Source organism: Sinohyriopsis cumingii, chromosome 19, assembly GCF_028554795.1.
Source record: "Sinohyriopsis cumingii isolate HCF-2022 chromosome 19, ASM2855479v2, whole genome shotgun sequence".
NCBI classification, from domain to species: domain Eukaryota; kingdom Metazoa; phylum Mollusca; class Bivalvia; order Unionida; family Unionidae; genus Sinohyriopsis; species Sinohyriopsis cumingii.
In genome coordinates, this window is record NC_142979.1 from 33481084 (window position 1) to 33500303 (window position 19220).

Here is a 19220-nt window from a genome sequence, read left to right on the forward strand (position 1 = left end):
GCAGTCATCTTAAAAATCACATCTCTGCTTGAAAGTCATATTGAGACGGGGTTTTCACCAGAACACTTTCGATGATATTCACTTGATCTTTGCTGAAAATGGTGCTGATCTGATTTCCATTATAGCCACTCATCTTGAAAATCTTGTTAATGTTACTGCTTATTAATGGAAAGTCATATTTCCAAAATATTATCTCCACTCCTCTCCAAATCAGTGGCTATATCAATGAGGGTTTTTTACCAATAGACTTCTTATCATACCTGGTTGGTCCTGAATGAAAATGGTGCCAGTCATACATCCAGTATGGCTGCAATGATGACTCTTAAAAATCCTCTTGTCACTACTCTCTCTGAACAGATGATCATTATGACATGGGGTTTTCACAAAGTCCTAAGTGAAAACGGTGACAGTCATATGTCCAGTGTGTCTGCCACGACAACTGTCTTAAAAATCCCCTACATTTGCCCTAAATGAAAATGGCACCAGTCTTTCATCTAATATGGATGCCACAGTAGTTAAACTGACATTCCTATTGCTCAGGAATATCTGGGATGGTTTCAGCACTCTGCTGTTAAAAAGAAGAAATCGTCTTATCTTGAATTCCTGGAAATTCTTGCTTGGTAGTAGAGAGTCAATCCTTTGAATGGACTCTTGTTAAAGTTATTGCTCAGTTTGAAACTGGATGTAGTTTATGTATTGTGAAAGCAACACATCTCACATTTTCCAGTGGATCATTGAAACTTTGTACATTTTAGGGTCAGTCTGAAGATTCACAAAAATCCTTTTCTCACACTGCATTTAGCTGCAGGGCATAGTGACAAATCACTGTCCTCTTAAAAAAATTTGTTATTGTCTTACAGAGTCTCATGAATGCAACTTGTCCTGCAGTTTTTTTAAAATGGATATTATTGAAATTTTGTACATAATATGGTTATCATCCAATGATATGCATACATGTACTGACAAATTATTTTGCTTCCTGATTTTTTGTAAGACTTATTGGCATTATGAATGCAGCTGCTCACACAGTTGTCAGTGGATTGTTGTGAAACTTCGTCGATACTATACTTATCATCTGAAGATATGCATGATAAACAGTCACTTACTCTGATCTTTTGGAGGACTTTTGCACTATAGGTTCTTCATCATTGGGGCAAGGATGAGATGCAGAAGAGAGAGAGAGATATGTTTACATGATCAAATTGCTCACCATTTCAGAAGTTTTAAAAATTGTAGTTCAGAACATTAACATTTTTTTATTTCAGGAAGTATTTCCAAATGAATTCACATCTGGTGATGGAAAAGCAGGTATGTAAATCAAGAAAGATAACTTCTATGATCTTGCATATTCTGTTAGTTTTACTTTTTTTTATTGTTTTTTCCAATTTATTGGTGTACTCATGCATTCCATTGCATCAGCCAGAACTCTCAGGGACCCGAAATGCATCCCTGTGGTGTGCCTCATTTTCCCCAGGATACCCCCCTTTTGTGGTCAGCCATGGCCAATCTGCAGAACAGCTCAAGCCTAGACTTCTATCATGAAGCCAGTGTGACTATTTAACAATTAATCCTTGTCACTGCAATTATCTTGTGAAAAAGATGGCCCATCCAAAGGTTCCTGTGACATACCTAAAAAATCCTTGTATGTAAACACCTGCAATTGATTTGCAAATAAATGATGCCTTATTTAGTTGTAATGGTGTTTATATTAAACTGGTGATGATGGAAATATAAATCAAGAAAGTAATCAAAGTTTTCCCAGTGTTTGATTTGGACAATATTGTCAAATCATTGATCTGCCATAATGATAACAATAACTGTTTAAATGTGTGTGATTTCTATAGGGCAATACAGTATACTAGAGACTTTTAAAAGAGTGCTAAAAAGTAGTTAACTCATAAATATGAGTTGGTAAAATCTGTTTTCATGGAAATGGACTTGTGATGAAAATGACACAAATTCCAGTAAAAGTGTAAAAAAAAATATATAAAAATTCCATAACATTTCCATGGTGATATGTGAGTATCTGTATCTAAAGCTTTTTTAAATTCATTGTATCGTACTTGTACCAAAATTAATTCATCATTTTTATAGAACCCATGTTATATCCCACCTTTATTCCTTAGGGCCAATTCCTAAGGCATTTGATACTGTTTATTAAGCAACAATTAGTTTGAATTAGTTGTTTTGTACATACTAATATGCTGGATGGTATATTTTTCATTCATTCTTTGTTTCATGTAATGATGGTAAATTATGCAGAAATGAGCAAACTCAATACATTGTAGCAAGACTTTTAACATAAACCTCTTGATATGCACCCCCCCCCCCACTGCAATTATGCACATTTTTGTAATATTGTTTGATGAGTACCGCAACAGAGAATTAAATAGGACACAAATGGATATTCATGTCATATGCTGGGATGGAGAGAAAGTAAGAAATTTTGCTTTCCAGTATTAACTAATACTCTTTTGTGGACTTTTTTCTTTCATTTGATGTCTGAAATCAGTACCATGTGATATGAACTCCGGCAAAGCTTCCTGCCTAAGTATGAACTAATAGTGCATTTCTTTTATGGACATTTCAAAGAGACTCGTCTTTAAAAAAATTCAGACTATTTTGTTGTTGTTATTATTATTATTATTAAAACACCCTTATATATTCTGTTTATGTTACCACAAGGATTCATCATTTCACTGCACAGGATCTGTTTGAGAAATTACATGAGCAGCTTAACATGGATATGAGTAAACTGGTGCAGTTATCTATGTATGGCACAAAATGTTAACTGGGGTCTTTTCAAACTACTGTTAGAGGACCTTCAACTTTTAAGTTATTAGACATAGGGAGCTCTGGATTACACACTGTCCATAATGGATTCAGATCTGAACATAATGCTTGGTTCTCATCATTGACTTGGATTTTTTAAAGGCATGCCTATTCATTGTGAAGACTTCACAAATGCTACTGGATGTTCAGATTTTCCTCTCGGACGCTGTTCACATCAATGAGTTGAGACATAGCTGTAGCAGAGCATGTGTTGAAGATTTGGCCTCATCTGAAGCTATTCTTGCTGCATAAAAATGCCACTGAAAACAAAATCATTTGACAATCTTGTGGTATTTATGAATGATGACTTGCTTATAGCCAGGGCTGAAAGCTTTTTCTCAATGGCAAAAGTTCTGCAGCCATTCTTAAAAAAGTACCATCAGGATGCTCCAGTGATTCCAGTTTTAGCACAGGATTTGTTTATCTGTCTTCAGAATCTTCTTCAAAGATTTATGATAAGCGATGCTCTAAAGTCTTGTGCATCAGTTTTGGCACTATTAAGGATTGATTCAATAGACTAAGAATCAGCTGCCATGTGAGAGAATTTATATAGGATTTGAGGCTAAAATAGCACTTAAGAATGCTGCCAAGAAAGTCAATCAAAAAGACGTTCTAAGATTTCACATGAGGTTAAAGACTTTCTGAAGGTGGTTGTTCTGAAATCATTAGAAAAGTCACCTATTCAAACCACATGTCAGAATTCTGAAATGGCTGGTGTCATGAAACAAAGTCACCTGTGCAAAATAGCTGGAAATAGCACTAAGCTGTTTAGCTATCTTGGACAGTTTAGTCCTGATGACTGATGCCATACTTTAGTTTCTGGATCCTTCGCCATAGAATTTTCTTCATTTGATGTCAATAAGCAGTGCCTAGATACATTGTTTCTTCATTTGATGTCAATAAGCAGTGCCTAGATACATTGTTTCTTCATTTGATGTCAATAAGCAGTGCCTAGATACATTGTTTGTTCACTTGATGTCAATAAGCAGTGCCTAGATACATTGTTTCTTCATCTGATGTCAATAAGCAGTGCCTAGATACATTGTTTATTGTTAACATTAAGCAACTTTCTGCATGTGCTAATCGCCGGTCAGTCATCAAAACCATCTTTTTGCTTTCTCATGGCCAAGTTGAGGTTGAAAGAGGTTTTAGTTTAAGTAGAGACAATGACTACCAACATGCAGGACTAGAGTCTTGTATCTGTACACAAACCTGTACTGGGGAAAGATGTCCAGTTCATGGAGATATACTGTATAGTACAGTGACGGTTCCATGCCATGCTATGGCCAGTTAGTGCCCTCTTGCCTAGTTCCTATTATGGACCCATGGCAGCTGATATCTTCAGTTCTTACAAAGAACCACCTCTCATTTGTCACCAGAGTTTACTCATGCATCAGCAGACACCACTTTTCTAGGTACCCTGTTTAAGAGGTCATTACAATAATACTGTTGTCCCAATGGTAAAAATACTTGTTTTACTTCATGACAGCACATCATCTTATGAACTGTGCTGCATCGTTAGGCATGTGATCTCATCTTCAGCAATTTACATTAACAATATACGCCAGAAGTCGACAAGAAAACTGAAAAGTATTCAAGGTTAGACCGACTGTCCCATGGATAAGGCAACCTCCCTTTTTTGAGGCTTTTATTTTTTCCCAAATTATCTAGCTTATGTGTGAGTACATACAGTAATTGGAAATTTCTTAGTATTTAATTTAGTGTTGGAAACATGCTGCTGTGTCATAATCCAGCAGTTAGTTTGACCATCAATCCAAAGATTAATAAAATTGGTTCTTGTTTGTATGCAAACCAGACCTTCCTTTACATAGTCATCCTACTAATTAAAACTATTGACTTAGAAGTTAAAAACAAATTCTTACACTTTTGATAAATTAGAAGACATTTTTTTTTTTAAATGTCTGGTAGAGTGGAGTTTGGTGCAGTCCATAATTCCTCATATCTCCTTGTATTGAATATTTTACAAAACAAATATTTTTGGAAAAAATCTTCATCATTAAAATAATTACTGTCTTATTTAGTATTCTTGTTTAAATTTTTACAAGCTGAGATATTTTAGATTATTGAACTGGGTAATAAGGATGAAAAATAAATATTGGAATAAATGATCTAGAATATAATATACTCTATGGTATACATTTATTATTTTTCAGCTCACAAAGATTTTGGACACTTCTTTGGTAAGTATGATAATTCTCTAGATACCTCTGAAATTCTGGAATCAAGAAGTCTGCTCGGTGCATTAAAGTACTAGAAGAAATACTGTTTGAGTTATTTCCCGTGCCAATCTGTAGCTGTAGTGCAAGATACACACAAATAATATTATGACCCAGTCTAAGATCCTATAGCAACAAGAAAAATGACAACTGAAGGCAGGGTGGGTTTTTTTGGCGGGGGGGGGGGGCAATTTTTATACTGTATGAGTTCATATTGAGAAAAGGGTTCTGATTAGGCATTCTGGAACATTTTTTTCTGACAAAGTTGAAGTCAAAGCAGTATGTGACTAAATAACAGCATAACCTAGAATTTTTAACTCTTGTTTACTCTCATGTATACATGCTGACCATAAGGTAGAGTGTATTATGTTATAATCTTGTCCCTCCAACTCTCTCTTACTAATTTTGTTTATGCACAATTGTCAGGGTCTCTGTGACTGAAAGAATAAAAATAGTTTCTGCACAATCATATTAGTACTACATCACTGACCCAGACCAAACATTGTGGATAGTGTGCACTTTGTGTGAGGAAAAGACCTATTGGTTTCAGAGTCAAAATGTCAAAGGTCAAGGTCATCATGACTGAAAGAAGAAAAATGGTTTCTGCTAAAAAGTGGTCAGATATTGACCATTACTTAGAAGAAGCTTATTGATTATGGATGAGTGGATAAAAGGCGAAGGTCACTGGTAATTTTGCATAATAGCTTAGTACCTTGGCCAAAGTTTGTGGATTCAGGAGGCTAAAGGTCAGAGGTCAAAGTTATGGCAAGTCTGATAAGATAATAATGATTTTCTCATATTAAGTATTGTTGAGCACCACATACATAAATTAAAGGTCAGTGTCATTGGAACCCATGGTGAGTAATCAACTAAGTCAGCCATGCCCTGCTAGTGCCAATATAAAAGACTGTTAAACACATTGATGTAAAATGTCTGATTCCTGGTATTCTTACCAATTTTTTGAGCTTATAAATGTACAAAGACCATTTTGTCATGTGTAACTAAATTGGGTCAATTAATTTGATGGCTGGTTATGGCACTGTTGATGTTTCTAAACTACATGAACTGTGTATACTCATTTATAAGTAATGCAAACTGCATGGACCCAGATCTTCCATCACATTATGCACTGGCAGATCTGGGTCTGTGCAGGTTGTTAGGGGTAGTCAGTAGAACAAGCAACATGGACCCTGATCTGCAGGCACATTATGCTATGGCAGTGCAGGATTTTTGTTGTTGGCAGTTTGACTTGACTTATAAGTGAGTATGTATGGTATGTGGTACTGTTTTGAAATTTAAGCACAGGTTGTTTTCTTTTATGTTTATAGTGTAAGTAATGTTTCAGCTCACTTCAATGTAGGGACACTGATTTTATGTTATGGCCCAGGATCTGTTGTACATACTACCTTGTGTGCACATGAACAAATGCTATTTTCAGCCTTTTTTTATTTTAGATTTTTTATGCCTAAAGTGTGCATATTACATACAGGTCAGGATGGTAGACTTTTAATGCTTAAAATGTGAATATTGTATATGAGACAGGTCAGGATGGTAGACTTTTAAAATGTGAATATTGTATATGAGACAGGTCAGGATGGTAGACTTTTAAAATGTGAATATTGTATATGAGACAGGTCAGGATGGTAGACTTTTAAAATGTGAATATTGTATATGAGACAGGTCAGGATGGTAGACTTTTAAAATGTGAATATTGTATATGGGACAGGTCAGGATGGTAGACTTTTAAAATGTGAATATTGTATATGAGACAGGTCAGGATGGTAGACTTTTAAAATGTGAATATTGTATATGAGACAGGTCAGGATGGTAGACTTTTAAAATGTGAATATTGTATATGAGACAGGTCAGGATGGTAGACTTTTAAAATGTGAATATTGTATATGAGTATATGAGACAGACTTTAAATGTCAGTACTCGTTACACCAAGACATTATGAGCAAATGCAAGGCTGCATATCTAAACTGAGATACTTCGCTCCTTTTGCAACTTCCTTTTCAGATGATGCCTCTAAAACACATGATTTCTTTGGTATCTACTAGACTTAACTATTATGATTTTACTCTGTCTGGTTCATTGCACTATCTACTTACGAAACTAAAAAAAAACAATCATTAAAAATACAGCTACTCAGATCATTCTTAGAGTCCCATGAACTGAGCAGTCCTCCACATGCACTGTACTCCATTGGCTTTATGTTCACTCCAGAATAAAAAATATTTTCTCTATGCTACATTTCATTGCCAACTTCCAATCCAAAATACCTCTCTGACCTCACCCGTGTGTGCACCCCTTCTTGATACGTGTGCTTCACTTCTTGTATTCTCATTATTCCAGTTATCTAGACCAAATCCTGTGGGCAATGTTCTTTAGCATACCAGGGCCCAGTAACCTGGAATGAACACAATAATCTTATTCAAAAGTATTTTAAAAACACACCTATTCGGACTGCAAGAACAGACTTACGACTTAAAAATGTTTCTTTACCCTTAATATTTTAAGTATGCTTTTGTTTGTAATTTCATTGTTTTTGTCATTTTTTTTCTGTATATATATATATATATATATATATATATATGGTAACTAATATTGTAAAGCACTTAGAGCTCTTAAAGATTAAGCACTGTCTACATTATTATTATTATTTCCAGTATTATTTAAATGGCTAAATATGATAGATTGTGATGTCACAATGACAGCTTTGCATGTTGAAAATAAAATTCACACTAACCTATACTGTGAAGATTAGACCCAACATACTCATTTTCTTTCACCCATATTAGTACCTGGCCACCATTGTAAAAGTTGAAGGTGATCAAAAGTTTGCATTGGGAATTTTCGTGATGACAATTAATGTGCAAAGCATTCATTAATCAGGATTGAATAGACTATATTAGTATTAAATTTTAGAAGAACAATTAGTAATTAATTTGAGTAAATGCACTTACATGACCACATCAACATACCCTTTAACATAGTATGTCAAAAAAAAGTTTATTAATTTCAGGTAAATATTGAAGACTTTTGTATGTATAAAATATGGGTAGATATGTATGGCAAACCTTGAATGTCTAAAATACATGTATATACATTGTATTTGAATACATATGTATGGCAAATCTTGAATATCTGATATATGTACTATACCAGTTCATATGGCAGACTTTGAAGGTTTAAAATATGTACATTATATTCAGGTAAATATGGTAGACTTTGTATGTCTATATATGCATTATGTAAGGTTACATATGTATGGCAGGCATTGAATTTCTAAAAAAATGTACAATATATATGGGTACTATACAGGTTCATGTGGCCGATTGTGAGTGTTTAAAATATGTAATTTGTATACTGGTAAATGCGGTGGACTTGAATATCAATAATGTTTTTTATTTAATCTCCAGGTTCAAGTTATGTTGCAGCTCCAGATGGAAGTAGAACACCAGTAAGTCTTTTTTTTACCTGTAAATGAGACAAAGGCATCACTTTTCTGTTATTGATTGCATCAGTGATGTCAGGGTGCTGTCACATTTTTTCTACATCAGTTTCTGTATTCTATTACTTGAAGTTTGTACCAAAATAAGTTAATTCCAGCCTTTTCTGCCAAAGGTATACGATTATAATGCAGTCTCATAACTCATATACAGATCACACCATTCCATGGTACACTTGATTGATATGGTTATATACCTTTCTGACTTGCGTCCCTTGTTCAGAGTGTAACATTTTAATCAAACTTGGAATGTGGGCTTATATCGTCAAGATCTTGTTTTGTTTTTTGATAATGAACAAGATATGCATATATTAATCAGTGGATGTTGCATTTAATTGGCTGAACTTGTTGCCACTCTGGAAGCCATATTTCTGATCCAGTTTTGATTTACTTGCAATAAGGGCTTCTGTCAAAAAGATTTTTGATGTATTAGAAAATGACCCAGATCTACACATGTTAATGAAATAATCCTCTTTAAGATGATTCATTATGAAGCTAAGGCAATTCATTATATGTTTGCTCTCTTGCCCTGTTTGCCTTGGAGTCAAGGTCAGTCATGGAAAATTTGTGTTCAGAGTGTGGTTGAAGTTTTTCATTTGCTTATATTCTTGAAGCCTTTGATGGAATTTCGACATGCTTGGAATGAATCGTCATGCAGCTAAAGCAGTTCATTCTTTATCAAGCTTACTCTCCTCTTATGCCCTTCAGGTCAAGGTCACACATTGTGCAGCAGTGCTTTGATTATGGGCTCAACATGAAGCTCATGACCTTCTTGTTCATGAAACTTTGTTCAGGTATATTATATGTTAGGAATAGACATTGGATCATGTACTTTAGTCACACAACTTTCCTCAAGGCAAATGGAATGGCAAAGGAAATGCCAAAGTTCTGTGACTTGTATCCTTGTCAGAAGTATTACTTTTGCATCACTACAAGTAATGTGATGACACTTTTGTCAATTATATACCACATAGAGATGGAGATGGTGTGTTGCATACCATAGCCATTCACTATTCCACAAAATAAGGATTTCTGTAAGGGAAATGTAATTTTGTGACTTGTATAAGTGTAGCTTTTGAACTAATGAAGCTATTTTAAGGAAATGTTGCCAAGTTTATATCAGGCATAAATGGTGCATTGCATAACAATGACCCCTGCATCAAGGTCAAGGTCATTTTAAGGGGAAATTAAAGATTATGACTTGTAACCATGTCTGGAGTACAACTTTTGAACCACTGAAGATAGTTTGAGGAAACTTTAGGCAAATGAATATAATGTAACTGGTGTGTCACATTATGCTCCCGCTTTCTGGGTGAGGGTTATAGTACACGAAAATGAAACTGACTTGTATCTTTGTCTAGACTATATTTTAATTACTTACGATATGTTGATAAAACTTTAGCCAGTTATATATTATGACTAGTGAGTGTGTCATGTCTAAAGCTCAGGATAATATAAATCAGCGACCTCTATCCATATATAGGTATAACATTTGAATCAATGAAGATATTTTAATGAAACTGCAGCTTTTTATATCTCTTGACAGTGTATTATATATTGAGTCATACTCCTTGCCTTAAGGTCAGGGTCACAGTGAGAGAAATTGTAAGTCATTTGCCTTTTTTCTTATCGAGGCTGTCACTTTTTAACCCTTACAAATATTTTCATAAGTCCCTAGTTCAAAGATCAAGGTCATTAGTATGGAAAAGGTCATAAGCCTGGCATATGATGTGCTGTTTTTGGTACACTTGTTTCAGGATTGCAAAAGTAGTTGTCACTGCTGTGAGGGCTTGACCTTCATTCACAGGATTCTGAAGCATCCCTTCTTGATCTACCCTTTAGGTGGCACTCTACAGTTTTGTATTTTGCATAGGACTAGATTTTAAAAATCAAGAATTTCATAGGTTTTCCTCACTGGTTAAACTGCTATTTTAAAAAATGACCTTGTATATATTAGGTATTTGTTAAAGGAACTTTTAATTCCCTTGATTTTGGTGTATGATTGATTGTAAAAATATGAGTTATTGAATATACAGCATGGCCTTACTTCAAATGTGTACCTTTCAAACAGCTGCTAGCTTCACAAGGTCATTATCACTTAACTGGACTTAAGAGGTAAATTGCAAAAAAGGAGCAGATAACTTTTTACATTTTATATATTTGGTAATTACTTTATTGAACTTTCAGAAGCTGGTATTGTCTAGTTGGGCAAAGTTAATTTTCCCTGTTTTAATAACTGCTAAATATAGTGTACTTTAGACTAATTCAAGCTGATTTTTTGAGCACATGGGAGCAGTAATTTTAGTTAGTTGTATTCTCAGGTCATGTACAATATCCAAAGCCCTAGAGTAACATAGAGGTATGCCAAAATTCTCACTATTTTGCAAGTTGCAAATGCAAACAGGTTCACTTTACACCTGTCACTCTGAGAAATTCATGATATCTGTAAAACACACCCTTGGTTATCAGCACTCATGCCTCCGCATCCCATTCAAGTACTATGGTATGTAATTCACATACAAAAACTGATGTGTGCATATGTTTGTCTGGATGACTATAAAAGTAAGTACAGATATCAAAGTACATGTATATCAAGTTAGTTCTGTATCTATAATTTTTGGAGTAAACATAACAAAAAGACCTTTTTTCCCCATTGTTATGTAGGCTTATTTCATATGATATGCATATGCAAATCATGATCAGCCAGGTGCTAGATTACCTATAAGTGGCATATAGACCAAGATACTCTAATGTGAATGTAAGATTGATGCCTATTGGTTGTTTCATACATGAATGTCCAATCATATTGCTATTTATTAAAATTTTGGCCATGTTATGAAGATAAGTGTATATGTTTATTGTGATGTATACAAATTATGCAACAAAGAAATGTTATTAAAAATCTCTTCTGTTGCTGAAAAGCTAGACTATACACCCGATGAGTCAGACATTGAGGTTTCACTGAAATAAATGTTGTAACTACTGATAAATATCAACTGAAAATAAATAGCACACACGAGTAGTTCTTGGTATACACTAAAATGGACATGGAATGGCAATGTTGTAGTTCACTGGCCAATGTGTATCTAGTGGTGAAGTGGCTTCAGATCCGGCCCAGAGTCTGAGCTGTTTATATTGAAAGAAATAAGTCAATTTTCCCTGCAGTGCTTAAGATTAAATATGTACATCACACCTCCATTATAAGGCCATTCATTATAGCATGGTTCTGTTATAAGGCCGTCCATTGTATCATGGTTCCTGTTATAAGGTCATTCATTATAACATGGTTCCTGTTATAAGGCCATTCGTTGTATCATGATTCCTATTATAAGGCCAGTTCATTATAACATGGTTCCTGTTATAAGGTCATTCATTATAACATGATTTCTGTGATAAGGCCATTTATTATTTTTTGGTTCCTGTTATAAGGCCATTCATTATAACATGGTTCCTGTTATAAGGCCATTCATTATAACATGGTTCCTGTTATAAGACCATTCATTATAACATGGTTCCTGTTATAAGGCCATTCATTATAACATGGTTCCTGTTATAAGGCCATTCATTAAAACATGGTTCCTGTTATAAGGCCATTCATTATAACATGGTTCCTGTTATAAGGCCATTCATTATAACATGGTTCCTGTTATAAGGCCATTCATTATAACATGGTTCCTATTATAAAGCCATTCATTATAACATGGTTCCTGTTATAAGGCAGATATAGGCATAGATCCCATCTCATAATTCATTAGTAGAGTAATGTATCATGTTCTTCACTATAAGTCATTATGCTCAACAGTTGCCACAGACAGTGTAATAATGAGGGATTACTGTATTAGCAGAAGAAGAATTCTTTCTCTTTTATCATTGTCAGCAGCAGCAACATCTTTGAGTTCCACAAAGTCTCAAATTTTCATCACCTGTTTTTGATATGTATGATAGGTAATTGCATAAAAACTCAAGACATAATACAAGCCAGTCATTTTAATGCAAAAATGTTAGATACTTTCATAAAATTAAATTCGAGCCCATGCTAAAGTTGAGAAGTACTGTGAATGTGGGAACTGCTCTGACAAAGCTGAGCCCATGCTAAAGTTGAGAAGTTCTGTGAATGTGGTGACTGCTTACATAAAGCTGAGCACATGCTCACTTTGAGAAGTTCTATGAATGGGTGGACTGCTCACACACAGCTGAGCACATGCTCAGGTTGAGAAGTTCTATGAATGGGGGGACTGATCACACACAGCTGAGCATCTGCTAAAGTTGAGAAGTTCTGTGAATGTGGGGACTGCTCACACAAAGCTGAGCACATGCTAAAATTGAGAAGTTCTGTGAATGTGGGAAATGCTCTCACAAAGCTGAGTGTAACAGGATATATATATATATATATATATATATATAACAAATACAGTGATTCTTTCATGCTCCAAACATATGTCTCATTCAAATACTCTATCCAAACATTCACAAGTAGGAAAACCAAAAAATGATTCAAATGAAAGTGAAATTCAAATAATCTCCTGGAATGTAAGTGAGATTCACATAATCTCACATAATAAAGAATAAAGATTCAAATAATCTTATGTAAACAAAATGACTCAATTGTACTCAATTGAAACAACCAATTGAAACAAACATGACTCAGTCATTTATACAGTATGATTTATATATATTTGTAAAACTTGCAAAATGTGTCCACTGACAAACCACACAGCTCTCTCAGATTCTTGGGTTGGCCCTCACTTGTATTGGCCTTACACACCCTTCATGGATCCACCATGCACACAAGTTTATAAACTAGGGGTTTCGTCTTCTAGTGGCCTTGATGGTTACATCATCTTCCATATCGACCCACAGACTGCAGACAGACAACCTGAGATACCCGCACACACATACGCACCGACACCACACAGTTCTCCTAGATTGGGTTGGCCCACTTGTATTGGCTATACCCTCCCTTCATAGATCCCCTATGCACACAGACATGCGTATAAACATATGTACAGACAGCCCTAGACAGCTACTGACAGCCCTAAACAGCTTCAGATAGTTCTAAACAGCTTCAGACAGCCCTAAACATCTTCAGTCAGCCCTAAAGAGCTTCAGACAGCCCTAAACAACTTCAGACAGCCTTACACGTCTTAAGACAGCCCTAAACAGCTACAATCAAACCAAACTGGTCATAATAATAGGTTCAGAATTAATATATATAGATACGTGCTACTAAATTAAACTAATAGCAACTTGTAATTCAAAAGTTCACAATGTTTCAAATCTGCGTCGTAATAAAGGCATCATTTCACAATATGACATTAAAAACTGAATATGCTTCACATATCAAATAAAATACAAATTTAACACTTACCCCTATGGCTGGAGAACACAGATGGAGAACGTTCACTCCTTGACAAGACCAGTGTGTCAGTTAGAAACGGAACTTGCCTTAAATCCAAAAATATTCGACTTCTTGAGGGAATGAAGTTTATTTAATACGTTCTGGCAATATGTTTTAAGGATTTTATGTTTATTAACTTTATATTTTGTTTTATATACAGAATCTTAACCATTTCTAACTTATCTCTACTACTTCATGTTTATATTTATTTTGAAGGGTGTATCTTCATACAGCTTTTGTGCAGTTCCTAATTTTTACATTTATTGAACTATTCTTTAATTTGGAACTATTGTATGTAGCCATTAGTATGCTGAGGTGCCATTCAGTGTTAATACATACCCATATATACATTATCTTCGATCAGTTTGATTTTGAGTGCACCATGTCATCATTACTAGAATTGTGTCCTCTCCTTTTCCATTATAACTTGAGTTTTCATGACATTAAGTATTACCAAGGATTTTTGGACTTCAACCATATTTGACTTGTACCAGTAAATTTATATTGATGAATGTCAAGTTCATTTTCCAAAGTTTGACATTTTTGCCCATAGGAGTAATGGCCCTTGATTTCTTATCCATAGGAGTAATGGCCCTTGATTTCTTATCGTCCTTGCTTAATAACTTTACCAAGTACTGTTCCATTTCAACCAGATTTTCTGTGCTTCATTATATTGATGAGAGATTAAGAATGGTTAACTTCCAGACTTCCACATTATCATTTGTAAGAGTTATGTACCCAGATTTCACTTACTCCTAATTTTGATTTCTATAGCATAACTTTGTTAAGGTTTGTTGCATATCATCTAAGTTTAGTGTGATTCTTGATATAGATGAGACCTTGATATTTATTTATTACAGGATTCAACAGCATCACTTAAGAGTTTTTATGGTCCCAGATTGCCAGTTCTCTTTGACTTTGGTTTTTGTTTCATAACTTTAACAAGAATTGTTGGATTTCTACCAGAATTGTTATTTGTGTGTGTTTGTGTGTGTGTGTGTGAGAGAGAGAGAGAGATTTGGATTTTTAACGTAGCTTTAACAATTTTCCAATCAAAAGACATCTGTAATAATAGTTAGCATTTAGCCCATCAAATTCTTCCAGCAGACTGTGGTCTATTGGTCAGTATAATATACAATCATGAATACAAAAGGACCCAGAACACATTTTTTTTTGACTATATATTCTCTACATTTGTTTCTCAGTACTGAACTTTCCACTGTGTCACAATCAGTACAAATCATATGTTAATCTAAAATACCTTCAAAGATGACTTCATGGTGAAGTTCTTGTCATAGATTCGCTGGCATTTTTTTTAAGGCTGGACTTTAAACAAACCAGCGTGCAATGGAACAGATTTCACTTCTGGATCGTCACCAAGACCTCATTACTCACTGTCCACTGTCGTTGAAACACACACAGACAACCACACCATAGACTCATATTCTAAAGAATAAACAATTGCCTTTAAATCCATACCAAGAATTCCTAAATCTAACTAATTTATCACCACCAAAAGAGACAGGAACAACATGCTCTAAAAATAGACTGGGACTACATTCATGGGTACTGAACCAGAACTATTAATTTTGGTCTGATTCCAAAATGCGGAATTCCAGATTAATGCAGAATATTCTCATGCCAGTTTGAAATTATAAGAACCCTAGGGGTAGGCAGGTTTCTTTCAGTATATAGTTTATTTACATCAAACTTGTTCTGGTTGTGCTTCCTTATGTGGCTGAGCCAATTTCATTTGTACCATATATGCTTGCTTATAAGTAGAGTCAAACAGCATAAACCCGGATCTACTGTTGCATAATGATCAAGTTCTATGATGTTTGTACTACTGATTACTCCTAGCAAACTGCATAGACCCAGATTTTCCAGTACAATGTATGGCACATGAAAGTTTCCTGTATTGATGTTGGGAATCTCATTGACTAATGTTGAATGAGTCTCATGTACTATGTTGAGTCTTATGTACTGGTGTTGAATGAGTGATGTATTGATGATGAGTCTCATGTACTGACATTGAGTCTCGTGTACTGATGTTGAGTTTCATGTACTGATGTTGATTGAGATTCAGGTACTGATGTTGAGTCTCATGTACTGATGTCGAGTCTCGTGTACTGACATTGAGTCTCATGTACTGATGTTGAGTTTCATGTACTGATGTTGAATGAGATTCAGGTACTGATGTTAAGTCTCATGTACTGATGTCGAGTCTCGTGTACTGATGTTGAGTCTCATGTACTGATATTGAATGAGATTCATGTGCTGATGTTGTATCATGTACTAATGTTGAGTCTTGTGTACTGATGTCGATTCTTATGTACTGATGTTGAGTTTCCTGTACTGATGTTGAGTTTCATGTACTGATGTTGAGTTTCATGTACTGATGTTGAGTTTCATGTACTGATGTTAAGTCTTATATACTGATGTTGAGTTTCATGTACTGATGTTAAGTCTTATGTACTGATGTTGAGTTTCTTGTACTGATGTTGAGTTTCATGTACTGATGTTAAATCTTATATACTGATGTTGAGTTTCATGTACTGATGTTGAGTTTCATGTACTGATGTTAAGTCTTATGTACTGATGTTGAGTTTCTTGTACTGATGTTGAGTTTCATGTACTGATGTTAAATCTTATATACTGATGTTAAGTCTTATGTACTGATGTTGAGTTTCATGTACTGATGTTAAGTCTTATATACTGATGTTGAGTTTCATGTACTGATGTTAAGTCTTATGTACTGATGTTGAGTTTCATGTACTGATGTTGAGTTTCATGTACTGATGTTAAGTCTTATATACTGATGTTGAGTTTCATGTACTGATGTTAAGTCTTATATACTGATGTTGAGTTTCATGTACTGATGTTAAGTCTTATATACTGATGTTGAGTTTCATGTACTGATGTTGAGTTTCCTATACTGATATTAAGTCTTATGTACTGATGTTGAGTTTCATTTACTGATGTTAAGTCTTATATACTGATGTTGAGTTTCATGTACTGATGTTGAGTTTCACGTACTGATGTTGTATGAGGGATTCATGTACTGATGTCAAGTCTCATGTACTGATGTTGAGTCTCATGTACTGACATTGAGTCTCGTGTACTGATGTTGTATGAGGGATTCATGTACTGATGTTGAATGAGATTCAGTTACTGATGTTGTATCATGTACTGATGTTGAATGAGATTCATGCACTGATGTTGTCTCATGTACTGATGTTGAGTCTTATGTACTGATGTTGAGTCTCATGTACTGATGTTGAATGAGAGTTTCTTATACTGATGTCAAGTCTCATGTACTGATGTTGAGTCTCATGTACTGACATTGAGTCTCGTGTACTGATGTATGAGTTTCATATGCTGATGTTGAATGAGAATACAATGTTGGTTGGACAAGTTGTGTATTGATTTTGAATGATTCTCATTAACTGATGTTGAGACTCTTGTGTACTGATGTTGAATTTGCCTCATGAACTGATGTTGAATTTGTCTCATTAACTGATGTTGAATTGGTCTCATGAACTGATGTTGAATTTGCCTCATGAACTGATGTTGACTTAACCTCATGAACTGATGTTGAATTGGTCTCGTGAACTGTTGTCAAATTTGCCTCATGAAATGATGTTGAATTGTTCTCATGAACTGATGTTGAATTTGCCTCATTACCTGATGTTGAATTGGTCTCATGAACTGATGTTGACTTAACCTCATAAACTGATGTTGAATTTGCTTCATGAACTGATGTTGAATTTGCCTCATGAACTGATGTTGAATTTGCCTCATGAACTGATGTTGAATTTGCCTCATTAACTGATGTTGAATTGGTCTCATGAACTGATGTTGAATTTGCCTCATGAACTGATGTTGAATTTGCCTCATGAACTGATGTTGACTTAACCTCATGAACTGATGTTGAATTGGTCTCATGAACTGTTGTCAAATTTGCCTCATGAAATGATGTTGAATTGATCTCATGAACTGATGTTGAAATTGCCTCATGAACTGATGTTGAATTTGCCTCATGAACTGATGTTGAATGGGTCTCCTGAACTGATGTTGAATTGGTCTTATGAACTGATGTTGAATTGGTCTCATGCACTGATGTTGAATTAGCCTCATGAACTGACGTTGACTTTGCCTCCTGGACTGATGTTGACTTAATCTCATGAACTGATGTTGAATTTGCTTCATGAACTGATGTTGAATTTGCCTTATGAACTGATGTTGAATTTGCCTCATGAACTGACGTTGACTTAGCCTCCTGAACTGATGTTGAATTGGTCTCATGCACTAATGTTGAATTAGCCTCATGAACTGATGTTGAATTGGTCTCATGAATTGATGTTGAAATAGCCTCTTAACTGATTTAGAATTTGCCTTATGAACTGATTTTGAATTAGCTCATGAACTGATGTTGAATTAGTCTCATGAACTGATGTTGAATTGGTCTCATGAACTTCTGTTGAATTAGCCTCATGAACTGATGTTGAATTAGCCTGATGTTGAATTTGCCTCATGAACTGATGCTGAATTTACCTCATGAATTGATGCTGAATTGGTCTCATGAACTGATTTTGAATTAGCCTTATGAACTGATTTTGAATTAGCCTCATGAACTGATGTTGAATTTACCTCATGAATTGATGTTGAATTGGTCTCATGAACTGATTTTGAATTAGCCTTATGAACTGATTTTGAATTAGCCTCATAAACTGATTTTGAGTTAGCCTCATGAACTGATTTTGAATTAGCCTCATGAACTGATGTTGAATTAGCCTCATGAACTGATTTTGAGAGTCCTTTGTACTGATGTCAATTGATCAGACTCATGAACTGATGCTGAATGAGAGTTTCATCAGGACTGGCTTGTAGACCAACAAATAGGTCTCCACTTTTTTTTCTTTCTGACTGTCAAAAAAAAAGGCAGAGACCTACTTGTTGGTCTAGGCCGGCCTTAGACTGATTGAGCCCAGCGTGTTAGTAATTTGTAAAAAATATATCTACTGAGAGAAAGTAGTTTTAAAGCAGTGGAAGAAAACTTTAAGTTCAGTATCGTATGAAACGTATTTAAAAGTTTTTTTCCAAATGCTGTGCTCACAGGGACTTTCTGCATCAGTCATATACTGATGTTGAATGAGTCTTGTGTACTTATGCTGAACCAGAGCATCGTGAACTGATGTTGAACCACAGAATACACATGGCTTTAAACTTGTGTATTCATTTG

At 34.9% G+C, this 19220-nt stretch overlaps 1 protein-coding gene across 1 annotated transcript in view; it reads left to right on the forward strand.

The window, feature by feature from the left end:
* Positions 1 to 19220, forward strand: part of LOC149775412 (beta-ureidopropionase-like) — a 99984-nt gene that overhangs the window by 34407 nt on the left and 46357 nt on the right. Inside the window, exons 10-12 of the mRNA XM_089943164.1 lie at positions 1266 to 1308; positions 5007 to 5033; positions 8492 to 8532. Of these exons, the coding sequence (XP_089799290.1) occupies positions 1266 to 1308; positions 5007 to 5033; positions 8492 to 8532 (111 nt within the window). The remainder of the gene's footprint in view (positions 1 to 1265; positions 1309 to 5006; positions 5034 to 8491; positions 8533 to 19220) is intronic.